This window comes from Salvelinus fontinalis, chromosome 29 (assembly GCF_029448725.1).
Source record: "Salvelinus fontinalis isolate EN_2023a chromosome 29, ASM2944872v1, whole genome shotgun sequence".
Taxonomy (NCBI): Eukaryota; Metazoa; Chordata; class Actinopteri; order Salmoniformes; family Salmonidae; genus Salvelinus; species Salvelinus fontinalis.
In genome coordinates this window covers 7,417,525-7,444,136 of record NC_074693.1, presented here as the reverse complement: position 1 = coordinate 7,444,136, position 26,612 = coordinate 7,417,525, and the positions used below count along the sequence as shown (strand labels likewise).

The 26,612-nt window shown below is 48.9% G+C and overlaps 1 protein-coding gene across 1 annotated transcript in view; it reads left to right on the top strand.

Annotated features, from left to right (window-relative positions):
• Positions 1-26,612, top strand: part of LOC129827369 (ephrin-B1-like) — a 175,809-nt gene that overhangs the window by 139,573 nt on the left and 9,624 nt on the right. Inside the window, exon 4 of the mRNA XM_055888146.1 lies at positions 23,876-24,010. Within this exon, the coding sequence (XP_055744121.1) occupies positions 23,876-24,010 (135 nt within the window). The remainder of the gene's footprint in view (positions 1-23,875; positions 24,011-26,612) is intronic.

The window sequence follows — 26,612 nt, the reverse complement described above, 5'->3', positions numbered from 1 at the left end:
GACTACACACTCCTCTGTCTCTGTCTATTTCTCTCTCTCTCAGCCAGACTACACACCCCTCTGTCTCGGTCTATTTCTCTCTCTCTCTCAGCCAGACTACACACCCATCTGTCTCTGTCTATTTCTCTCTCTCTCAGCCAGAATACACACCCCTCTGTCTCGGTCTATTTCTCTCTCAGCCAGACTACACACCCCTCTGTCTCGGTCTATTTCTCTCTCTCTGTCAGCCAGACTACACACCCCTCTGTCTCTGTCTATTTCTCTCTGTCTCTCAGCCAGACTACACACCCCTCTGTCTCGGTCTATTTCGCTCTCTCTCTCAGCCAGACTACACACCATTCTGTCTCGGTCTAATTCTCTCTCAGCGAGACTACACACCCCTCTGTCTCTGTCTATTTCTCTCTGTCTCTCAGCCAGACTACACACCCCTCTGTCTCTGTCTATTTCTCTCTCTCTCTCAGCCAGACTACACACCCCTCTCTCTCTGTCTATTTCTCTCTCTCCCTCAGCCAGACTACACACCCCTCTGTCTCAGTCTATTTCTCTCTCTCAGCCAGACTACACACCTCTCTCTCTCTGTCTATTTCTCTCTCTCTCTCAGCCAGACTACACACCTCTCTGACTCTGTCTATTTCTCTCTCTCTCTCTCAGCCAGACTACACACCCTCTGTCTCTGTCTATTTCTCCCTCTCTCTCAGCCAGACTACACCCCCCCTCTCCCTGTCTATTTCTCTCTCTCTCTCAGCCAGATTACACACCCCTCTGTCTCTGTCTATTTCTCTCTCTCTCAGCCAGACTACACACCCCTCTGTCTCTGTCTATTTCTCTCTGTCTCTCAGCCAGACTACACACCCCTCTGTCTCTGTCTATTTCTCTCTCTCTCTCAGCCAGACTACACACCCCTCTGTCTCGGTATATTTCTCTCTCTCAGCAGACTACACACCTCTCTGTCTCGGTCTATTTCTCTCTCTCTCTCAGCCAGACTACACACCCCTCTCTCTCTGTCTATTTCTCTCTCTCTCTCTCAGCCAGACTACACACCCCTCTGACTCTGTCTATTTCTCTCTCTCAGCCAGACTACACACCCCTCTGTCTCAGTCTATTTCTCTCTCTCAGCCAGACTACACACCCCTCTCTCTCTGTCTATTTCTCTCTCTCTCTCTCAGCCAGACTACACACCCCTCTGACTCTGTCTATTTCTCTCTCTCAGCCAGACTACACACCCCTCTGTCTCAGTCTATTTCTCTCTCAGCCAGACTACACACCCCTCTCTCTCTGTCTATTTCTCTCTCTCTCTCAGCCAGACTACACACCTCTCTGACTCTGTCTATTTCTCTTTCTCTCTCTCAGCCAGACTACACACCCTCTGTCTCTGTCTATTTCTCTCTCTCTCTCAGCCAGACTACACCCCCCATCTCTCTGTCTATTTCTCTCTCTCTCAGCCAGACTACACACCCCTCTGTCTCTGTCTATTTCTCTCTGTCTCTCAGCCAGACTACACACCCCTCTGTCTCTGTCTATTTCTCTCTCTCTCTCAGTCAGACTACACACCCCTCTGTCTCGGTCTATTTCTCTCTCTCTCTCAGCCAGACTACACACCCCTCTGTCTCGGTCTATTTCTCTCTCTCAGCAGACTACACACCCCTCTGTCTCGGTCTATTTCTCTCTCTCTCTCAGCCAGACTACACACCCCTCGGTCTATTTCTCTCTCTCTCTCTCTCTCTCAGCCAGACTACACACCCCGCTGTCTCTGTCTATTTCTCGCTCTCTCAGCCAGACTACACACCCCTCTGTCTCTGTCTATTTCTCTCTCTCTCTCAGCCAGACTACACACCCCTCTGTCTCTGTCTATTTCTCTCTCTCTCTCAGCCAGACTACACACCCCTCTGTCTCTGTCTATTTCTCTCTCTCAGCCAGACTACACACCCCTCTGTCTCGGTCTATTTCTCTCTCTCAGCAGACTACACACCCCTCTGTCTCGGTCTATTTCTCTCTCTCTCTCAGCCAGACTACACACCCCTCGGTCTATTTCTCTCTCTCTCTCTCAGCCAGACTACACACCCCTCTGTCTCTGTCTATTTCTCTCTCTCTCTCAGCCAGACTACACACCCCTCTCTCTCTGTCTATTTCTCTCTCTCTCTCAGCCAGACTACACACCCCTCTGTCTCGGTCTATTTCTCTCTCTCTCAGCCAGACTACACACCCCTCTGTCTCGGTCTATTTCTCTCTCTCAGCAGACTACACACCTCTCTGTCTCTGTCTATTTTCTCTCTCTCTCAGCCAGACTACACACCCCTCGGTCTATTTCTCTCTCTCTCTCTCTCTTAGCCAGACTACACACCCCTCTGTCTCTGTCTATTTCTCTCTCTCTCTCAGCCAGACTACACACCTCTCTGTCTCGGTCTATTTCTCTCTCTCTCTCAGCCAGACTACACACCCCTCTCTCTCTGTCTATTTCTCTCTCTCTCAGCCAGACTACACACCCCTCTGTCTCTGTCTATTTCTCTCTCTCTCTCAGCCAGACTACACAACCCTCTGTCTCTGTCTATTCCTCTCTCAGCCAGACTACACACCCCTCTGTCTCTGTCTATTTCTCTCTGTCTCTCAGCCAGACTACACACCCCTCCGTCTCGGTCTATTTCTCTATCTCTCTCAGCCAGACTACACACCCCTCTGTCTCGGTCTATTTCTCTCTCAGCCAGACTACACACCCCTCTGTCTCTGTCTATTTCTCTCTGTCTCTCAGCCAGACTACACACCCCTCTGTCTCTGTCTATTTCTCTCTCTCTCTCAGCCAGTCTACACACCCCTCTGTCTCGGTCTATTTCTCTCTCAGCCAGACTACACACTCCTCTGTCTCTGTCTATTTCTCTCGGTCTCTCAGCCAGACTACACACCCCTCTGTCTCGGTCTATTTCTCTCTCTCTCTCAGCCAGACTACACACCCCTCTGTCTCTGTCTATTTCTCTCTCTCTCTCAGCCAGACTATACACCCCTCTGACTCTGTCTATTTCTCTCTCTCTCAGCCAGACTACACACCCCTCTGTCTCTGTCTATTTCTCTCTCTCTCTCAGCCAGACTACACACCCCTCTCTCTCTGTCTATTTCTCTCTCTCTCAGCCAGACTACACACCCCTCTGTCTCGGTCTATTTCTCTCTCTCAGCCAGACTACACACCCCTCTCTCTCTGTCTATTTCTCTCTCTCTCTCAGCCAGACTACACACCCCTCTGTCTCGGTCTATTTCTCTCTCTCTCTCTCAGCCAGACTACACACCCCACTGTCTCAGTCTATTTCTCTCTCTCTCTCAGCCAGACTACACACCCCTCTGTCTCTCTATTTCTCTCTCTCTCTCTCAGCCAGACTACACACCCCTCTGTCTCTGTCTATTTCTCTCTCTCTCTCAGCCAGACTACACACCCCTCTGTCTCGGTCTATTTCTCTCTCAGCCAGACTACACACCCCTCTGTCTCTGTCTATTTCTCTCTCTATCTCAGCCAGACTACACACCCCTCTGTCTCGGTCTATTTCTCTCTCAGCCAGACTACACACCAATCTGTCTCTGTCTATTTCTCTCTCTCTCTCAGCCAGACTACACACCCCTCTGTCTCTCTATTTCTCTCTCTCTCTCTCAGCCAGACTACACACCCCTCTGTCTCTGTCTATTTCTCTCTCTCTCTCAGCCAGACTACACACCCCTCTGTCTCGGTCTATTTCTCTCTCAGCCAGACTACACACCCCTCTGTCTCTGTCTATTTCTCTCTCTATCTCAGCCAGACTACACACCCCTCTGTCTCGGTCTATTTCTCTCTCAGCCAGACTACACACCAATCTGTCTCTGTCTATTTCTCTCTCTCTCTCAGCCAGATTACACACCCCTCTGTCTCTGTCTATTTCTCTCTCTCTCAGCCAGACTACACACCCCTCTGTCTCTGTCTATTTCTCTCTGTCTCTCAGCCAGACTACACACCCCTCTGTCTCTGTCTATTTCTCTCTCTCTCTCAGCCAGACTACACACCCCTCTGTCTCGGTATATTTCTCTCTCTCAGCAGACTACACACCTCTCTGTCTCGGTCTATTTCTCTCTCTCTCTCAGCCAGACTACACACCCCTCTCTCTCTGTCTATTTCTCTCTCTCTCTCTCAGCCAGACTACACACCCCTCTGACTCTGTCTATTTCTCTCTCTCAGCCAGACTACACACCCCTCTGTCTCAGTCTATTTCTCTCTCTCAGCCAGACTACACACCCCTCTCTCTCTGTCTATTTCTCTCTCTCTCTCTCAGCCAGACTACACACCCCTCTGACTCTGTCTATTTCTCTCTCTCAGCCAGACTACACACCCCTCTGTCTCAGTCTATTTCTCTCTCAGCCAGACTACACACCCCTCTCTCTCTGTCTATTTCTCTCTCTCTCTCAGCCAGACTACACAACCCTCTGTCTCTGTCTATTCCTCTCTCAGCCAGACTACACACCCCTCTGTCTCTGTCTATTTCTCTCTGTCTCTCAGCCAGACTACACACCCCTCCGTCTCGGTCTATTTCTCTATCTCTCTCAGCCAGACTACACACCCCTCTGTCTCGGTCTATTTCTCTCTCAGCCAGACTACACACCCCTCTGTCTCTGTCTATTTCTCTCTGTCTCTCAGCCAGACTACACACCCCTCTGTCTCTGTCTATTTCTCTCTCTCTCTCAGCCAGTCTACACACCCCTCTGTCTCGGTCTATTTCTCTCTCAGCCAGACTACACACTCCTCTGTCTCTGTCTATTTCTCTCGGTCTCTCAGCCAGACTACACACCCCTCTGTCTCGGTCTATTTCTCTCTCTCTCTCAGCCAGACTACACACCCCTCTGTCTCTGTCTATTTCTCTCTCTCTCTCAGCCAGACTATACACCCCTCTGACTCTGTCTATTTCTCTCTCTCTCAGCCAGACTACACACCCCTCTGTCTCTGTCTATTTCTCTCTCTCTCTCAGCCAGACTACACACCCCTCTCTCTCTGTCTATTTCTCTCTCTCTCAGCCAGACTACACACCCCTCTGTCTCGGTCTATTTCTCTCTCTCAGCCAGACTACACACCCCTCTCTCTCTGTCTATTTCTCTCTCTCTCTCAGCCAGACTACACACCCCTCTGTCTCGGTCTATTTCTCTCTCTCTCTCTCAGCCAGACTACACACCCCACTGTCTCAGTCTATTTCTCTCTCTCTCTCAGCCAGACTACACACCCCTCTGTCTCTCTATTTCTCTCTCTCTCTCTCAGCCAGACTACACACCCCTCTGTCTCTGTCTATTTCTCTCTCTCTCTCAGCCAGACTACACACCCCTCTGTCTCGGTCTATTTCTCTCTCAGCCAGACTACACACCCCTCTGTCTCTGTCTATTTCTCTCTCTATCTCAGCCAGACTACACACCCCTCTGTCTCGGTCTATTTCTCTCTCAGCCAGACTACACACCAATCTGTCTCTGTCTATTTCTCTCTCTCTCTCAGCCAGACTACACACCCCTCTGTCTCTCTATTTCTCTCTCTCTCTCTCAGCCAGACTACACACCCCTCTGTCTCTGTCTATTTCTCTCTCTCTCTCAGCCAGACTACACACCCCTCTGTCTCGGTCTATTTCTCTCTCAGCCAGACTACACACCCCTCTGTCTCTGTCTATTTCTCTCTCTATCTCAGCCAGACTACACACCCCTCTGTCTCGGTCTATTTCTCTCTCAGCCAGACTACACACCAATCTGTCTCTGTCTATTTCTCTCTCTCTCTCAGCCAGATTACACACCCCTCTGTCTCTGTCTATTTCTCTCTCTCTCAGCCAGACTACACACCCCTCTGTCTCTGTCTATTTCTCTCTGTCTCTCAGCCAGACTACACACCCCTCTGTCTCTGTCTATTTCTCTCTCTCTCTCAGCCAGACTACACACCCCTCTGTCTCGGTATATTTCTCTCTCTCAGCAGACTACACACCTCTCTGTCTCGGTCTATTTCTCTCTCTCTCTCAGCCAGACTACACACCCCTCTCTCTCTGTCTATTTCTCTCTCTCTCTCTCAGCCAGACTACACACCCCTCTGACTCTGTCTATTTCTCTCTCTCAGCCAGACTACACACCCCTCTGTCTCAGTCTATTTCTCTCTCTCAGCCAGACTACACACCCCTCTCTCTCTGTCTATTTCTCTCTCTCTCTCTCAGCCAGACTACACACCCCTCTGACTCTGTCTATTTCTCTCTCTCAGCCAGACTACACACCCCTCTGTCTCAGTCTATTTCTCTCTCAGCCAGACTACACACCCCTCTCTCTCTGTCTATTTCTCTCTCTCTCTCAGCCAGACTACACACCTCTCTGACTCTGTCTATTTCTCTTTCTCTCTCTCAGCCAGACTACACACCCTCTGTCTCTGTCTATTTCTCTCTCTCTCTCAGCCAGACTACACCCCCCATCTCTCTGTCTATTTCTCTCTCTCTCAGCCAGACTACACACCCCTCTGTCTCTGTCTATTTCTCTCTGTCTCTCAGCCAGACTACACACCCCTCTGTCTCTGTCTATTTCTCTCTCTCTCTCAGTCAGACTACACACCCCTCTGTCTCGGTCTATTTCTCTCTCTCTCTCAGCCAGACTACACACCCCTCTGTCTCGGTCTATTTCTCTCTCTCAGCAGACTACACACCCCTCTGTCTCGGTCTATTTCTCTCTCTCTCTCAGCCAGACTACACACCCCTCGGTCTATTTCTCTCTCTCTCTCTCTCTCTCAGCCAGACTACACACCCCGCTGTCTCTGTCTATTTCTCGCTCTCTCAGCCAGACTACACACCCCTCTGTCTCTGTCTATTTCTCTCTCTCTCTCAGCCAGACTACACACCCCTCTGTCTCTGTCTATTTCTCTCTCTCTCTCAGCCAGACTACACACCCCTCTGTCTCTGTCTATTTCTCTCTCTCAGCCAGACTACACACCCCTCTGTCTCGGTCTATTTCTCTCTCTCAGCAGACTACACACCCCTCTGTCTCGGTCTATTTCTCTCTCTCTCTCAGCCAGACTACACACCCCTCGGTCTATTTCTCTCTCTCTCTCTCAGCCAGACTACACACCCCTCTGTCTCTGTCTATTTCTCTCTCTCTCTCAGCCAGACTACACACCCCTCTCTCTCTGTCTATTTCTCTCTCTCTCTCAGCCAGACTACACACCCCTCTGTCTCGGTCTATTTCTCTCTCTCTCAGCCAGACTACACACCCCTCTGTCTCGGTCTATTTCTCTCTCTCAGCAGACTACACACCTCTCTGTCTCTGTCTATTTTCTCTCTCTCTCAGCCAGACTACACACCCCTCGGTCTATTTCTCTCTCTCTCTCTCTCTTAGCCAGACTACACACCCCTCTGTCTCTGTCTATTTCTCTCTCTCTCTCAGCCAGACTACACACCTCTCTGTCTCGGTCTATTTCTCTCTCTCTCTCAGCCAGACTACACACCCCTCTCTCTCTGTCTATTTCTCTCTCTCTCAGCCAGACTACACACCCCTCTGTCTCTGTCTATTTCTCTCTCTCTCTCAGCCAGACTACACAACCCTCTGTCTCTGTCTATTCCTCTCTCAGCCAGACTACACACCCCTCTGTCTCTGTCTATTTCTCTCTGTCTCTCAGCCAGACTACACACCCCTCCGTCTCGGTCTATTTCTCTATCTCTCTCAGCCAGACTACACACCCCTCTGTCTCGGTCTATTTCTCTCTCAGCCAGACTACACACCCCTCTGTCTCTGTCTATTTCTCTCTGTCTCTCAGCCAGACTACACACCCCTCTGTCTCTGTCTATTTCTCTCTCTCTCTCAGCCAGTCTACACACCCCTCTGTCTCGGTCTATTTCTCTCTCAGCCAGACTACACACTCCTCTGTCTCTGTCTATTTCTCTCGGTCTCTCAGCCAGACTACACACCCCTCTGTCTCGGTCTATTTCTCTCTCTCTCTCAGCCAGACTACACACCCCTCTGTCTCTGTCTATTTCTCTCTCTCTCTCAGCCAGACTATACACCCCTCTGACTCTGTCTATTTCTCTCTCTCTCAGCCAGACTACACACCCCTCTGTCTCTGTCTATTTCTCTCTCTCTCTCAGCCAGACTACACACCCCTCTCTCTCTGTCTATTTCTCTCTCTCTCAGCCAGACTACACACCCCTCTGTCTCGGTCTATTTCTCTCTCTCAGCCAGACTACACACCCCTCTCTCTCTGTCTATTTCTCTCTCTCTCTCAGCCAGACTACACACCCCTCTGTCTCGGTCTATTTCTCTCTCTCTCTCTCAGCCAGACTACACACCCCACTGTCTCAGTCTATTTCTCTCTCTCTCTCAGCCAGACTACACACCCCTCTGTCTCTCTATTTCTCTCTCTCTCTCTCAGCCAGACTACACACCCCTCTGTCTCTGTCTATTTCTCTCTCTCTCTCAGCCAGACTACACACCCCTCTGTCTCGGTCTATTTCTCTCTCAGCCAGACTACACACCCCTCTGTCTCTGTCTATTTCTCTCTCTATCTCAGCCAGACTACACACCCCTCTGTCTCGGTCTATTTCTCTCTCAGCCAGACTACACACCAATCTGTCTCTGTCTATTTCTCTCTCTCTCTCAGCAGACTACACACCCCTCTGACTCAGTCTATTTCTCTCTCTCTCTCAGCCAGACTACACACCTCTCTGTCTCAGTCTATTTCTCTCTCTCTCTCAGCCAGACTACACACCCCTCTGTCTCTGTCTATTTCTCTCTCTCTCTCAGCCAGACTACACACCTCTCTGTCTCGGTCTGTTTCTCTCTCTCTCTCAGCCAGACTACACACCCCTCTCTCTCTGTCTATTTCTCTCTCTCTCTCAGCCAGACTACACACCCCTCTGTCTCGGTCTATTTCTCTCTCTCTCAGCCAGACTACACACCCCTCTGTCTCGGTCTATTTCTCTCTCTCAGCAGACTACACACCTCTCTGTCTCTGTCTATTTTCTCTCTCTCTCAGCCAGACTACACACCCCTCGGTCTATTTCTCTCTCTCTCTCTCTCTTAGCCAGACTACACACCCCTCTGTCTCTGTCTATTTCTCTCTCTCTCTCAGCCAGACTACACACCTCTCTGTCTCGGTCTATTTCTCTCTCTCTCTCAGCCAGACTACACACCCCTCTCTCTCTGTCTATTTCTCTCTCTCTCAGCCAGACTACACACCCCTCTGTCTCTGTCTATTTCTCTCTCTCTCTCAGCCAGACTACACAACCCTCTGTCTCTGTCTATTCCTCTCTCAGCCAGACTACACACCCCTCTGTCTCTGTCTATTTCTCTCTGTCTCTCAGCCAGACTACACACCCCTCCGTCTCGGTCTATTTCTCTATCTCTCTCAGCCAGACTACACACCCCTCTGTCTCGGTCTATTTCTCTCTCAGCCAGACTACACACCCCTCTGTCTCTGTCTATTTCTCTCTGTCTCTCAGCCAGACTACACACCCCTCTGTCTCTGTCTATTTCTCTCTCTCTCTCAGCCAGTCTACACACCCCTCTGTCTCGGTCTATTTCTCTCTCAGCCAGACTACACACTCCTCTGTCTCTGTCTATTTCTCTCGGTCTCTCAGCCAGACTACACACCCCTCTGTCTCGGTCTATTTCTCTCTCTCTCTCAGCCAGACTACACACCCCTCTGTCTCTGTCTATTTCTCTCTCTCTCTCAGCCAGACTATACACCCCTCTGACTCTGTCTATTTCTCTCTCTCTCAGCCAGACTACACACCCCTCTGTCTCTGTCTATTTCTCTCTCTCTCTCAGCCAGACTACACACCCCTCTCTCTCTGTCTATTTCTCTCTCTCTCAGCCAGACTACACACCCCTCTGTCTCGGTCTATTTCTCTCTCTCAGCCAGACTACACACCCCTCTCTCTCTGTCTATTTCTCTCTCTCTCTCAGCCAGACTACACACCCCTCTGTCTCGGTCTATTTCTCTCTCTCTCTCTCAGCCAGACTACACACCCCACTGTCTCAGTCTATTTCTCTCTCTCTCTCAGCCAGACTACACACCCCTCTGTCTCTCTATTTCTCTCTCTCTCTCTCAGCCAGACTACACACCCCTCTGTCTCTGTCTATTTCTCTCTCTCTCTCAGCCAGACTACACACCCCTCTGTCTCGGTCTATTTCTCTCTCAGCCAGACTACACACCCCTCTGTCTCTGTCTATTTCTCTCTCTATCTCAGCCAGACTACACACCCCTCTGTCTCGGTCTATTTCTCTCTCAGCCAGACTACACACCAATCTGTCTCTGTCTATTTCTCTCTCTCTCTCAGCAGACTACACACCCCTCTGACTCAGTCTATTTCTCTCTCTCTCTCAGCCAGACTACACACCTCTCTGTCTCAGTCTATTTCTCTCTCTCTCTCAGCCAGACTACACACCCCTCTGTCTCTGTCTATTTCTCTCTCTCTCTCAGCCAGACTACACACCTCTCTGTCTCGGTCTGTTTCTCTCTCTCTCTCAGCCAGACTACACACCCCTCTCTCTCTGTCTATTTCTCTCTCTCTCTCTCAGCCAGGCTACACACCCCTCTGTCTCTGTCTATTTCTCTCTCTCTCTCAGCCAGATTACACACCCCTCTGTCTCTGTCTATTTCTCTCTCTCTCTCAGCCAGACTACACACCCCTCTGTCTCTGTCTATTTCTCTCTCAGCCAGACTACACACCCCTCTGTCTCTGTCTATTTCACTCTCTCTCTCAGCACGACTACACACCCCTCTGTCTCTGTCTATTTCTCTCTGTCTCTCAGCCAGACTACACACCCCTTTGTCTCTGTCTATTTCTCTCTCTCTGTCAGCCAGACTACACACCCCTCTGTCTCTGTCTATTTCTCTCTCTCTCTCTCTCAGCCAGACTACACACCCCTCTGTCTCAATCTATTTCTCTCTTTCTCTCAGCCAGACTACACACCCCTCTGTCTCGGTCTATTTCTCTCTCTCTCTTAGCCAGACTACACACCCCTCTGTCTCTGTCTATTTCTCTCTCTCTCTCAGCCAGACTACACACCCCTCTGTCTCTGTCTATTTCTCTCTCTCTCTCAGCCAGACTACACACCTCTCTGTCTCGGTCTATTTCTCTCTCTCTCTCAGCCAGACTACACACCCCTCTCTCTCTGTCTATTTCTCTCTCTCTCTCTCAGCCAGGCTACACACCCCTCTGTCTCTGTCTATTTCTCTCTCTCTCTCAGCCAGATTACACACCCCTCTTTCTCTGTCTATTTCTCTCTCTCTCTCAGCCAGAATACACACCCCTCTGTCTCTGTCTATTTCTCTCTCTCTCTCTCAGCCAGACTACACACCCCTCTGTCTCTGTCTATTTCTCTCTGTCTCTCAGCCAGACTGCACACCCCTCTGTCTCTGTCTATTTCTCTCTGTCTCTCAGCCAGACTACACACCCCTCTGTCTCTGTCTATTTCTCTCTCTCTCTCAGCCAGAATACACACCCCTCTTTCTCTGTCTATTTCTCTCTCTCTCTCAGCCAGACTACACACCCCTCTGTCTCGGTCTATTTCGCTCTCTCTCTCAGCCAGACTACACACCATTCTGTCTCGGTCTATTTCTCTCTCAGCCAGACTACACACCCCTCTGTCTCTGTCTATTTCTCTCTGTCTCTCAGCCAGACTACACACCCCTCTGTCTCTGTCTATTTCTCTCTCTCTCTCAGCCAGACTACACACCCCTCTCTCTCTGTCTATTTCTCTCTCTCTCAGCCAGACTACACACCCCTCTGTCTCAGTCTATTTCTCTCTCTCAGCCAGACTACACACCCCTCTCTCTCTGTCTATTTCTCTCTCTCTCTCAGCCAGACTACACACCCCTCTGTCTCTGTCTATTTCTCTCTCTCTCTCAGCCAGACTACACCCCTCTGTCTCGGTCTATTTCTCTCTCAGCCAGACTACACACCCCTCTGTCTCGGTCTGATTCTCTCTCAGCCAGACTACACACCCCTCTGTCTCGGTCTATTTCTCTCTCTCAGCCAGGCTACACACCCCTCTGTCTCTGTCTATTTCTCTCTGTCTCTCAGCCAGACTACACACCCCTCTGTCTCTGTCTATTTCTCTCTCTCTCTCAGCCAGACTACACACCCCTCTGTCTCTGTCTATTTCTCTCTGTCTCTCAGCCAGACTACACACCCCTCTGTCTCTGTCTATTTCTCTCTCTCAGCCAGACTACACACCCCTCTGTCTCTGTCTATTTCTCTCGCTCTCTCAGCCAGACTACACACCCCTCTGTCTCTGTCTATTTCTCTCTCTCTCTCAGCCAGACTACACACCCCTCTGTCTCTGTCTATTTCTCTCTCTCTCTCAGCCAGACTACACACCCCTCTGTCTCTGTCTATTTCTCTCACTCTCTCAGCCAGACTACACACCCCTCTCTCTCTGTCTGTTTCTCTCTCTCTCAGCCAGACTACACACCCCTCTGTCTCGGTCTATTTCTCTCTGTCTCTCAGCCAGACTACACACCCCTCTGTCTCTGTCTATTTCTCTCTCTCTCTCAGCCAGATTACACACCCCTCTGTCTCTGTCTATTTCTCTCTGTCTCTCAGCCAGACTACACACCCCTCTGGCTCTGTCTATTTCTCTCTCTCTCTCAGCCAGATTACACACCCCTCTGTCTCTGTCTATTTCTCTCTGTCTCTCAGCCAGACTACACACCCCTCTGGCTCTGTCTATTTCTCTCTCTCTCTCAGCCAGACTACACACCCCTCTGTCTCTGTCTATTTCTCTCTGTCTCTCAGCCAGACTACACACCCCTCTGTCTCTGTCTATTTCTCTCTCTCTCTCAGCCAGACTACACACCCCTCTGTCTCTGTCTATTTCTCTCTCTCTGTCAGTCAGACTACACACCCCTCTGTCTCTGTCTATTTCTCTCTCTCTCTCTCTCAGCCAGACTACACACCCCTCTGTCTCTGTCTATTTCTCTCTCTCTCAGCCAGACTACACACCCCTCTGTCTCTGTCTATTTCTCTCTCTCTGTCAGTCAGACTACACACCCCTCTGTCTCTGTCTATTTCTCTCTCTCTCTCTCTCTCTCAGCCAGACTACACACCCCTCTGTCTCTGTCTATTTCTCTCTCTCTCTCTCAGCCAGACTACACACCCCTCTGTCTCAATCTATTTCGCTCTCTCTCTGAGCCAGACTACAAACCATTCTGTCTCGGTCTATTTCTCTCTCAGCCAGACTACACACCCCTCTGTCTCGGTCTGATTCTCTCTCAGCCAGACTACACACCCCTCTGTCTCGGTCTATTTCTCTCTCTCAGCCAGGCTACACACCCCTCTGTCTCTGTCTATTTCTCTCTGTCTCTCAGCCAGACTACACACCCCTCTGTCTCTGTCTATTTCTCTCTCTCTCTCAGCCAGACTACACACCCCTCTGTCTCTGTCTATTTCTCTCTGTCTCTCAGCCAGACTACACACCCCTCTGTCTCTGTCTATTTCTCTCTCTCAGCCAGACTACACACCCCTCTGTCTCTGTCTATTTCTCTCGCTCTCTCAGCCAGACTACACACCCCTCTGTCTCTGTCTATTTCTCTCTCTCTCTCAGCCAGACTACACACCCCTCTGTCTCTGTCTATTTCTCTCTCTCTCTCAGCCAGACTACACACCCCTCTGTCTCTGTCTATTTCTCTCACTCTCTCAGCCAGACTACACACCCCTCTCTCTCTGTCTGTTTCTCTCTCTCTCAGCCAGACTACACACCCCTCTGTCTCGGTCTATTTCTCTCTGTCTCTCAGCCAGACTACACACCCCTCTGTCTCTGTCTATTTCTCTCTCTCTCTCAGCCAGATTACACACCCCTCTGTCTCTGTCTATTTCTCTCTGTCTCTCAGCCAGACTACACACCCCTCTGGCTCTGTCTATTTCTCTCTCTCTCTCAGCCAGATTACACACCCCTCTGTCTCTGTCTATTTCTCTCTGTCTCTCAGCCAGACTACACACCCCTCTGGCTCTGTCTATTTCTCTCTCTCTCTCAGCCAGACTACACACCCCTCTGTCTCTGTCTATTTCTCTCTGTCTCTCAGCCAGACTACACACCCCTCTGTCTCTGTCTATTTCTCTCTCTCTCTCAGCCAGACTACACACCCCTCTGTCTCTGTCTATTTCTCTCTCTCTGTCAGTCAGACTACACACCCCTCTGTCTCTGTCTATTTCTCTCTCTCTCTCTCTCAGCCAGACTACACACCCCTCTGTCTCTGTCTATTTCTCTCTCTCTCAGCCAGACTACACACCCCTCTGTCTCTGTCTATTTCTCTCTCTCTGTCAGTCAGACTACACACCCCTCTGTCTCTGTCTATTTCTCTCTCTCTCTCTCTCTCTCAGCCAGACTACACACCCCTCTGTCTCTGTCTATTTCTCTCTCTCTCTCTCAGCCAGACTACACACCCCTCTGTCTCAATCTATTTCGCTCTCTCTCTGAGCCAGACTACAAACCATTCTGTCTCGGTCTATTTCTCTCTCAGCCAGACTACACACCCCTCTGTCTCTGTCTATTTCTCTCTGTCTCTCAGCCAGACTACACACCCCTCTGTCTCTGTCTATTTCTCTCTCTCTCTCAGCCAGACTACACACCCCTCTCTCTCTGTCTATTTCTCTCTCTCTCAGCCAGACTACACACCCCTCTGTCTCAGTCTATTTCTCTCTCTCAGCCAGACTACACACCCCTCTCTCTCTGTCTATTTCTCTCTCTCTCTCAGCCAGACTACACACCCCTCTGTCTCGGTCTATTTCTCTCTCTCTCTCAGCCAGACTACACACCCCTCTGTCTCTGTCTATTTCTCTCTCTCTCTCTCAGCAGACTACACACCCCTCTGTCTCTGTCTATTTCTCTCTCTCTCTCTCAGCCAGACTACACACCGCTCTGTCTCTGTCTATTTCTCTCTCTCTCAGCCAGACTACACACCCCTCTGTCTCTGTCTATTTCTCTCTCTCTGTCAGCCAGACTACACACCCCTCTGTCTCGGTCTATTTCTCTCTCTCTCTCTCTCAGCCAGACTACACACCCCTCTGTCTCTGTCTATTTCTCTCTCTCTGTCAGCCGGACTACACACCCCTCTGTCTCTGTCTATTTCTCTCTCTCTGTCAGCCAGACTACACACCCCTCTGTCTCTGTCTATTTCTCTCTCTCTGTCAGCCAGACTACACACCCCTCTGTCTCTGTCTATTTCTCTCTCTCTCTCTCTCTGCAGACTACACACCCCTCTGTCTCTGTCTATTTCTCTCTCTCTCTCTCAGCCAGACTACACACCCCTCTTTCTCGGTCTATTTCTCTCTCAGCCAGGCTACACACCCCTCTGTCTCTGTATATTTCTCTCTGTCTCTCAGCCAGACTACACACCCCTCTGTCTCTGTCTATTTCTCTCTCTCTCTCAGCCAGACTACACACCCCTCTGTCTCTGTCTATTTCTCTCTCTCTCTCAGCCAGACTACACACCCCTCTGTCTCTGTCTATTTCTCTCTCTCTCTCAGCCAGACTACACACCCCTCTGTCTCTGTCTATTTCTCTCTCTCTCTCAGCCAGACTACACACCCCTCTGTCTCTGTCTATTTCTCTCTCTCTCTCTCTCTCAGCCAGACTACACACCCCTCTGTCTCTGTCTATTTCGCTCTCTCTCTCAGACAGACTACACACCCCTCTGTCTATTTCGCTCTCTCTCTCAGACAGACTACACACCCCTCTGTCTCGGTCTATTTCTCTCTCAGCCAGACTACACACCCCTCTGTCTCGGTCTATTTCTCTCTCTCAGCCAAGCTACACACCCCTCTGTCTCTGTCTATTTCTCTCTGTCTCTCAGCCAGACTACACACCCCTCTGTCTCTGTCTATTTCTCTCTCTCTCTCAGCCAGACTACACACCCCTCTGTCTCTGTCTATTTCTCTCTGTCTCTCAGCCAGACTACACACCCCTCTGTCTCTGTCTATTTCTCTCTCTCTCTCAGCCAGATTACACACCCCTCTGTCTCTGTCTATTTCTCTCTGTCTCTCAGCCAGACTACACACCCCTCTGTCTCTGTCTATTTCTCTCTCTCTCCCAGCCAGACTACACACCCCTCTGTCTCTGTCTATTTCTCTCTCTATCTCAGCCAGACTACACACCCCTCTGTCTCTGTCTATTTCTCTCTCTCTCTCAGCCAGACTACACACCCCTCTGTCTCTGTCTATTTCTCTCTCTCTCTCTCAGCCAGACTACACACCGCTCTGTCTCTGTCTATTTCTCTCTCTCTCAGCCAGACTACACACCCCTCTGTCTCTGTCTATTTCTCTCTCTCTGTCAGCCAGACTACACACCCCTCTGTCTCGGTCTATTTCTCTCTCTCTCTCTCTCAGCCAGACTACACACCCCTCTGTCTCTGTCTATTTCTCTCTCTCTGTCAGCCGGACTACACACCCCTCTGTCTCTGTCTATTTCTCTCTGTCTCTCAGCCAGACTACACACCCCTCTGTCTCTGTCTATTTCTCTCTCTCTCTCTCTCTGCAGACTACACACCCCTCTGTCTCTGTCTATTTCTCTCTCTCTCTCTCAGCCAGACTACACACCCCTCTTTCTCGGTCTATTTCTCTCTCAGCCAGGCTACACACCCCTCTGTCTCTGTATATTTCTCTCTGTCTCTCAGCCAGACTACACACCCCTCTGTCTCTGTCTATTTCTCTCTCTCTCTCAGCCAGACTACACACCCCTCTGTCTCTGTCTATTTCTCTCTCTCTCTCAGCCAGACTACACACCCCTCTGTCTCTGTCTATTTCTCTCTCTCTCTCAGCCAGACTACACACCCCTCTGTCTCTGTCTATTTCTCTCTCTCTCTCAGCCAGACTACACACCCCTCTGTCTCTGTCTATTTCTCTCTCTCTCTCTCTCTCAGCCAGACTACACACCCCTCTGTCTCTGTCTATTTCGCTCTCTCTCTCAGACAGACTACACACCCCTCTGTCTATTTCGCTCTCTCTCTCAGACAGACTACACACCCCTCTGTCTCGGTCTATTTCTCTCTCAGCCAGACTACACACCCCTCTGTCTCGGTCTATTTCTCTCTCTCAGCCAAGCTACACACCCCTCTGTCTCTGTCTATTTCTCTCTGTCTCTCAGCCAGACTACACACCCCTCTGTCTCTGTCTATTTCTCTCTCTCTCTCAGCCAGACTACACACCCCTCTGTCTCTGTCTATTTCTCTCTGTCTCTCAGCCAGACTACACACCCCTCTGTCTCTGTCTATTTCTCTCTCTCTCTCAGCCAGATTACACACCCCTCTGTCTCTGTCTATTTCTCTCTCTCTCCCAGCCAGACTACACACCCCTCTGTCTCGGTCTATTTCTCTCTCTATCTCAGCCAGACTACACACCCCTCTGTCTCTGTCTATTTCTCTCTCTCTCTCAGCCAGACTACACACCCCTCTGTCTCTGTCTATTTCTCTCTCTCTCTCTCTCAGCCAGACTACACACCCCTCTGTCTCTGTCTATTTCTCTCTCTCTCAGCCAGACTACACACCCCTCTGTCTCTGTCTATTTCTCTCTCTCTCTCAGCCAGACTACACACCCCTCTGTGTCTGTCTATTTCTCTCTCTCTCTCAGCCAGACTACACACCCCTCTGTCTCTGTCTATTTCTCTCTCTCTCTCAGCCAGACTACACACCCCTCTGTCTCGGTCTATTTCTCTCTCAGCCAGACTACACACCCCTCTGTCTCTGTCTATTTCTCTCTCTCTCTCAGCCAGACTACACACCCCTCTGTCTCTGTCTATTTCTCTCTCTCTCTCTCAGCCAGACTACACACCCCTCTGTCTCTGTCTATTTCTCTCTCTCTCAGCCAGACTACACACCCCTCTGTCTCTGTCTATTTCTCTCTCTCTGTCAGTCAGACTACACACCCCTCTGTCTCTGTCTATTTCTCTCTCTCTCTCTCTCAGCCAGACTACACACCCCTCTGTCTCTGTCTATTTCTCTCTCTCTCAGCCAGACTACACACCCCTCTGTGTCTGTCTATTTCTCTCTCTCTCTCAGCCAGACTACACACCCCTCTGTCTCTGTCTATTTCTCTCTGTCTCTCAGCCAGACTACACACCCCTCTGTCTCTGTCTATTTCTCTCTCTCTCTCTCTCAGCCAGACTACACACCCCTCTGTCTCTGTCTATTTCTCTCTCTCTCTCTCAGCCAGGCTACACACCCCTCTGTCTCTGTCTATTTCTCTCTCTCTCTCAGCCAGATTACACACCCCTCTGTCTCTGTCTATTTCTCTCTGTCTCTCAGCCAGACTACACACCCCTCTGTCTCTGTCTATTTCTCTCTCTCTCCCAGCCAGACTACACACCCCTCTGTCTCGGTCTATTTCTCTCTCTATCTCAGCCAGACTACACACCCCTCTGTCTCTGTCTATTTCTCTCTCTCTCTCAGCCAGACTACACACCCCTCTGTCTCTGTCTATTTCTCTCTCTCTCTCTCAGCCAGACTACACACCCCTCTGTCTCTGTCTATTTCTCTCTCTCTCAGCCAGACTACACACCCCTCTGTCTCTGTCTATTTCTCTCTCTCTCTCAGCCATACTACACACCCCTCTGTGTCTGTCTATTTCTCTCTCTCTCTCAGCCAGACTACACACCCCTCTGTCTCTGTCTATTTCTCTCTCTCTCTCAGCCAGACTACACACCCCTCTCTCTCTGTCTATTTCTCTCTCTCTCAGCCAGACTACACACCCCTCTGTCTCGGTCTATTTCTCTCTGTCTCTCAGCCAGACTACACACCCCTCTGTCTCTGTCTATTTCTCTCTCTCTCTCAGCCAGACTACACACCCCTCTGTCTCTGTCTATTTCTCTCTCTCTCTCAGCAGACTACACACTCCTCTGTCTCTGTCTATTTCTCTCTCTCTCTCAGCAGACTACACACTCCTCTGTCTCTGTCTATTTCTCTCTCTCTCTCTCTCTCAGCCAGACTACACACCCCTCTGTCTCTGTCTATTTCTCTCTCTCTCTCAGCAGACTACACACCCCTCTGTCTCTGTCTATTTCTCTCTCTCTCAGCCAGACTACACACCCCTCTGTCTCTGTCTATTTCTCTCTCTCTCTCAGCCAGACTACACACCCCTCTGTCTCTGTCTATTTCTCTCTCTCTCTCAGCAGACTACACACCCCTCTGTCTCTGTCTATTTCTCTCTCTCTCTCTCTCAGCCAGACTACACACCCCTCTGTCTCTGTCTATTTCTCTCTCTCTCTCTCTCTCAGCCAGACTACACACCCCTCTGTCTCTGTCTATTTCTCTCTCTCTCTCAGCAGCCTACACACCCCTCTGTCTCTGTCTATTTCTCTCTGTCAGCCAGACTACACACCCCTCTGTCTCTGTCTATTTCTCTCTCTCTCTCAGCCAGACTACACACCCCTCTGTCTCTGTCTATTTCTCTCTCTCTCTCAGCAGACTACACACCCCTCTGTCTCTGTTTATTTCTCTCTCTCTCAGCCAGACTACACACCCCTCTGTCTCTGTCTATTTCTCTCTCTCTCAGCCAGACTACACACCCCTCTGTCTCTGTCTATTTCTCTCTCTCTGTCAGTCAGACTACACACCCCTCTGTCTCTGTCTATTTCTCTCTCTCTCTCAGCCAGATTACACACCCCTCTGTCTCTGTCTATTTCTCTCTCTCTCTCTCTCAGCCAGACTACACACCCCTCTGTCTCTGTCTATTTCTCTCTCTCTCTCTCTCAGCCAGACTACACACCCCTCTGTCTCTGTCTATTTCTCTCTCTCTCAGCCAGACTACACACCCCTCTGTCTCTGTCTATTTCTCTCTCTCTGTCAGTCAGACTACACACCCCTCTGTCTCTGTCTATTTCTCTCTCTCTCTCTCTCAGCCAGACTACACACCCCTCTGTCTCTGTCTATTTCTCTCTCTCTCTCTCTCAGCCAGACTACACACCCCTCTGTCTCTGTCTATTTCTCTCTCTCTGTCAGTCAGACTACACACCACTCTGTCTCTGTCTATTTTTCTCTCTCTCTCTCTCAGCCAGACTACACACCCCTCTGTCTCTGTCTATTTCTCTCTCTCTCAGCCAGACTACACACCCCTCTGTCTCTGTCTATTTCTCTCTCTCTCTCTCTCAGCAGACTACACACCCCTCTGTCTCTGTCTATTTCTCTCTCTCTCTCTCTCTCTCAGCCAGACTACACACCCCTCTGTCTCTGTCTATTTCTCTCTGTCTCTCAGCCAGACTACACACCCCTCTGTCTCTGTCTATTTCTCTCTCTCTCTCAGCCAGATTACACACCCCTCTGTCTCTGTCTATTTCTCTCTCTCTCTCAGCCAGATTACACACCCCTCTGTCTCTGTCTATTTCTCTCTGTCTCTCAGCCAGACTACACACCCCTCTGTCTCTGTCTATTTCTCTCTCTCTCTCAGCCAGACTACACACCCCTCTGTCTGTCTATTTCTCTCTCTCTCTCAGCAGACTACACACCCCTCTGTCTCTGTCTATTTCTCTCTCTCTCTCTCTCAGCCAGACTACACACCCCTCTCTCTCTGTCTATTTCTCTCTCTCTCTCAGCCAGACTACACACCCCTCTGTCTCTGTCTATTTCTCTCTCTCTCTCAGCCAGACTACACACCCCTCTGTCTCTGTCTATTTCTCTCTCTCTCAGCCAGACTACACACCCCTCTGTCTCTGTCTATTTCTCTCTCTCTCTCATCCAGACTACACACCCCTCTGTCTCTGTCTATTTCTCTCTCTCTCAGCCAGACTACACACCCCTCTGTCTCTGTCTATTTCTCTCTCTCTCTCAGCCAGATTACACACCCCTCTGTCTCTGTCTATTTCTCTTTCTCTCTCAGCCAGACTACACACCCCTCTGTCTCTGTCTATTTCTCTCTCTCTCTCTCTCAGCCAGACTACACACCCCTCTGTCTCTGTCTATTTCTCTCTCTCTCTCAGCCAGACTACACACCCCTCTGTCTCTGTCTATTTCTCTCTCTCTGTCAGTCAGACTACACACCCCTCTGTCTCTGTCTATTTCTCTCTCTCTCTCTCTCAGCCAGACTACACACCCCTCTGTCTCTGTCTATTTCTCTCTCTCTCAGCCAGACTACACACCCCTCTGTCTCTGTCTATTTCTCTCTCTCTCAGCCAGACTACACACCCCTCTGTCTCTGTCTATTTCTCTCTCTCAGCCAGACTACACACCCCTCTGTCTCTGTCTATTTCTCTCTCTCTCTCAATCAAACTACACACCCCTCTGTCTCAATCTATTTCTCTCTCAGCCAGACTACACACCCCTCTGTCTCTGTCTATTTCTCTCTCTCTCTCAGCCAGACTACACACCCCTCTGTCTCAATCTATTTCTCTCTCTCTCTCAGACAGAATACACACCCCTCTGTCTCGGTCTATTTCTCTCTCAGCCAGACTACACACCCCTCTGTCTCGGTCTATTTCTCTCTCTCTCAGCCAGATTACACACCCCTCTGTCTCTGTCTATTTCTCTCTGTCTCTCAGCCAGACTACACACCCCTCTGTCTCTGTCTATTTCTCTCTCTCTCTCAGCCAGACTACACACCCCTCTGTTTTGGTCTATTTCTCTCTCTCTCTCAGCCAGACTACACACCCCTCTGTCTCTGTCTTTGCCAAACCATAGAGGAAATCAAGTGATAGGCTGTTAGGTCCCTTCCCTTTCGTCAGCACGCCACACACACACATAGACACGGTCCAGTTCTCCTTAGAAGGAGATACACATAAGACATGATCGTTTAGATTGATCTGATAATCTCTCTGTCTGCCAACCCTGCCCTCGTAAACACACACACACACACACACACACACACACACACACACACACACACACACACACACACACACACACACACACACACACACACACACACACACACACACACACACACACACACACACACACACACACACACACACACACACTGTCTACATACACGTCCCTCATAAAACCATCAGTGAAAAGACTGTTTACCTCTGAAAGACTTCAAAGACTCTGGAGCCAAGAGCATGCCATGACAACAGTTAGAGAGATAACCAACTGTTCCCTCCTCAACAGTTAGAGAGATAACCAACTGCTCCCTCTACAACAGTTAGAGAGATAACCAACTGCTCCCTCTATAACAGTTAGAGAGATAACCAACTGCTCCCTCTACAATAGTTAGAGAGATAACCAACTGTTCCCTCTACAACAGTTAGAGAGATAACCGACTGTTTCCTCTACAACAGTTAGAGAGATAACCAACTTCTCCCTCTATAACAGTTAGAGAGATAACCAACTGTTCCCTCTACAACAGTTAGAGAGATAACCAACTGCTCCCTCTACAACAGTTAGAGAGATAACCAACTGTTTCCTGTACAACAGTTAGAGAGATAACCAACTGCTCCCTCTACAACAGTTAGAGAGATAACCAACTGCTCCCTCTACAACAGTTAGAGAGATAACCAACTGCTCCCTCTACAACAGTTAGAGAGATAACCAACTGCTCCCTCTACAACAGTTAGAGAGATAACCAACTGTCTCTTCTACAAACACTATTTTCTTCAGAGCTGACATAACCTCAAACATCTTCTCTCCCCTCCTCTCCCCCATCTCATTTTCTCTCCTCTCCAATCTAATCCTCTCCTTCTTCTGAGCAGTAGCGTTAAAACCAGAAGTATAAATAAGACATATAATGGGCTTTTACAAATATGAATAATGAATTTCAGAGAAGTGTGGACAGGGAGAGAGAGAGAAGTGTGGACAGTGAGAGAGAGAGAGAGAAGTGTGGACAGTGTGTGAGAGAGAGAGAGAGAGAGAAGTGTGGACAGTGTGTGAGAGAGAGGGAGAGAGAGAAGTGTGGACAGGGAGAGAGAGAAGTGTGGACAGGGAGAGAGAGAAGGGAGAGAGAGAGAGAGAGAGAGAGAGAGAGAGAGAGAGAGAGCGAGAGAGAGAGAGAGAAGTGTGGACAGTGTGAGAGAGAGAGAGAGAAGTGTGGACAGGGAGAGAGAGAAGGGAGAGAGAGAGAGAGAGAGAGAGAGAGAGAGATAACCAACTGTTTCCTCTACAGCAGTTAGAGAGATAACCGACTGTTCCCTCTACAACAGTTAAAGAGATAACCGACTGCTCCCTCTACAACAGTTAGAGAGATAACCAACTGTTCCCTCTACAACAGTTAGAGATAACCAACTGCTCCCTCTACAGCAGTTAGAGAGATAACCAACTGTTTCCTCTACAGCAGTTAGAGAGATAACCAACTGCTCCCTCTACAACAGTTAGAGATAACCAACTGCTCCCTCTACAACAGTTAGAGAGATAACCAACTGCTCCCTCTACAACAGTTAGAGATAACCAACTGCTCCCTCTACAACAGTTAGAGAGATAACCAACTGCTCCCTCTACAACAGTTAGAGATAACCAACTGCTCCCTCTACAACAGTTAGAGAGATAACCAACTGCTCCCTCTACAACAGTTAGAGAGATAACCAACTGTTCCCTCTACAACAGTTAGAGAGAACCAACTGTCTCTTCTACAAACACTATTTTCTTCAGAGCTGACATAACCTCAAACATCTTCTCTCCCCTCCTCTCCCCCATCTCATTTTCTCTCCTCTTCAATCCAATCCTCTCCTTCTTCTGAGCAGTAACGTTAAAACCAGAAGTATAAATAAGACATATTATGGGCTTTTACAAATATGAATAATGAATTTCAATAAAAAAGTAATATATAACTGTCTTAACCTCATTCTGCCATGTCAGTGTGTTCGGTCCCGTAGACTGCTGAGTGGGTGTCTGTGTGTGCTGCTTGTATGCATGTGTGTGAGCGCGTTCTCTCTAACGTGTGTATGTGTGTGTGTTTCTCTGTGTCTCAATATCATACAGAGATATTTAACACGGTGTCCTATGTTTCAGACCCCAACACTGTTCTACCAGACCCTGTATTACCAGAGGAACCTGAGAGAGGGAAGGACAACGGTCTGGGACGAGACTTCAGTCCTAGTCCTGAGGACAACCAGCTGCCTGGAGCAGGAGAGCCAGGCAACACGGGTGAGATAACAACCCTAACCCCTTTACAACCTGACAGAACCCAACTGAACCTAAAAGAACAAAAATAACCTTAAGAATATAGAACCCATGGACATGGACAGGTGTGGACAGTGAGGACAGTGAGAGAGTGACTTGAGAGAGATTTCTGGCAGTAGCTGCTGATATACATGGAAATATAAATGCAACATGTAAAGTGTTGGTCCCATGTTTCATGAGCTGAAATAGCCTGTAGCGTACCACCCTGCATCCCACTGCTGGCTTGTTGTAGAGGGACCAGTTGGTTATCTCTCTAACTGTTGTAGAGGGAGCAGTTGGTTATCTCTCTAACTGTTGTAGAGGGAGCAGTTGGTTATCTCTCTAACTGTTGTAGAGGGAGCAGTTGGTTATCTCTAACTGTTGTAGAGGGAGCAGTTGGTTATCTCTAACTGTTGTAGAGGGAGCAGTTGGTTATCTCTAACTATTGTAGAGGGAGCAGTTGGTTATCTCTAACTGTTGTAGAGTGAGCAGTTGGTTATCTCTAACTATTGTAGAGGGAGCAGTTGGTTATCTCTAACTGTTGTAGAGTGAGCAGTTGGTTATCTCTCTAACTGTTGTAGAGGGAGCAGTTGGTTATCTCTAACTGTTGTAGAGGGAGCAGTTGGTTATCTCTAACTGTTGTAGAGGGAGCAGTTGGTTATCTCTAACTATTGTAGAGGGAGCAGTTGGTTATCTCTTTAACTATTGTAGAGGGAGCAGTTGGTTATCTCTCTAACTGTTGTAGAGGGAGCGGTTGGTTATCTCTCTAACTGTTGTAGAGTGAGCAGTTGGTTATCTCTCTAACTGTTGTAGAGGGAGCAGTTGGTTATCTCTCTAACTGTTGTAGAGGGAGCAGTTGGTTATCTCTAACTGTTGTAGAGCTAAGCAGGGTTGGTCTCTGGATGGGAGACCAGATGCTGCTGGAAGTGATTTTGAAGGTACCCTTTCCTCTGGTGTAAATAAATATCCCAACTCCCCATGGCAGTGATTGGGGACATTGCCCTGTGTAGGGTGCCGTCTTTCGGATGGGACGTTAAACGAGTGTCCTGACTCTCTGTGGTCACTAAAGATCCCATGGCACTTATCGTAAGAGTAGGGGTGTTAACCCCGGTGTCCTGGCTAAATTCCCAGTCTGGCCCTCATACCACAATGGCCACCTAATCATCCCCAGCTTATAATTGGCTCATTCATTCCCCCTCCTCTCCCCTGTAACTATTCCCCAGGTTGTTGCTCTAAATGAGAATGTGTTCTCATTCAACTTACCTGGTAAAATAACGGTAAAAAAGAGATCCCAGACTTTTTCCATACGCACAAAAAGCTTATTTCTCTAAATTGTTGTGCACAAATTTGTTTACATCCCAGTTAGTAAGCATTTCTTCTTTGCCAAGAGAATCCAGGCACCTGACAGGTGTGACATATTAAGAAGCTGATGAAACAGCATGATCATTACAGGTACACCTTGTGCTGGGGACAATAAAAGGCCACTCTAAAATGTGCAGTTTTGTCACACAACACAATGCCACACATGCCTCAAGTTGTGAGGGAGGGTGCAATTGGCATGCTGACTGCAGGAATGTCCACCAGAGCTATTGCCAGATAATTTAATGTTAATTCTTCTACCATAAGCCACCTCCATCGTTTTAGAGAATTTGGCAGTAGGTCCAACAAGGATCACAACCACAGACCACGTGTATGGCGTCGTGTTGGTGAGTGTTTTGCTGATGTCAACGTTTTGAACAAAGTGCCCCATGGTGGCGGTGGGGTTTTGGTATGGGCAGACATAAGCTACGGACAACGAACACAATTGCATCTTATCGATGGCAATTTGAGTGCACAGAAATGGCGTGACGAGATCCTGAGGCCTATCGTGAGGCCCGTTTATTTTCTCCATTACCAAGAGATGCATGTACAGTGTATTTAGAATTCAGACCCCTTCACTTTTTCCACATTTTGTTACGTTACAGCTTTATTCTAAAATGTATTAAATTGTTTTTGGTTTTGATGGAGGCCACTGTGTTCTTGCGAATCTTCAATGCTGCAAACATTTTTCTGTCTCGGAGCTCTACGGACAATTCCTTCCACCTCATGGCTTGGTTTTTGCTCTGAGATGTACAGTCAACTGTGGGACCTTATATAGACAGGTGCCTTTCCAAATCATGTCCAATCAATTGAATTTACGACAGGTGTCCTCCAATCAAGTTGTAGAAACATCTCAAGCATTATCAATGGTAACAGAATACACTTGAGCTCAATTTCGAGTCTCATAGCAAAGGGTCTGAATGCTTACAGTGGCAAGAAAAAGTATGTGAACCCTTTGGAATTACCTGGACTTCTGCATAAATTGGTAATACAATTTGATCTGATCTTCATCTAAGTCACAACAATAGACAAACACAGTCTGCTTAACTTCTTATGGCTGGGGGCAGTATTGAGTAGCTTGGATGAATAAGGTGCCCAGAGTAAACTGCCTGCTACTCAGTCCCAGAAGCTAAGATATGCATATTATTAGATTTGTATAGATAACACTCTGAAGTTTCTAAAACTGTTTGAATGATGTCTGTGAGTATAACAGAACTCATATGGCAGG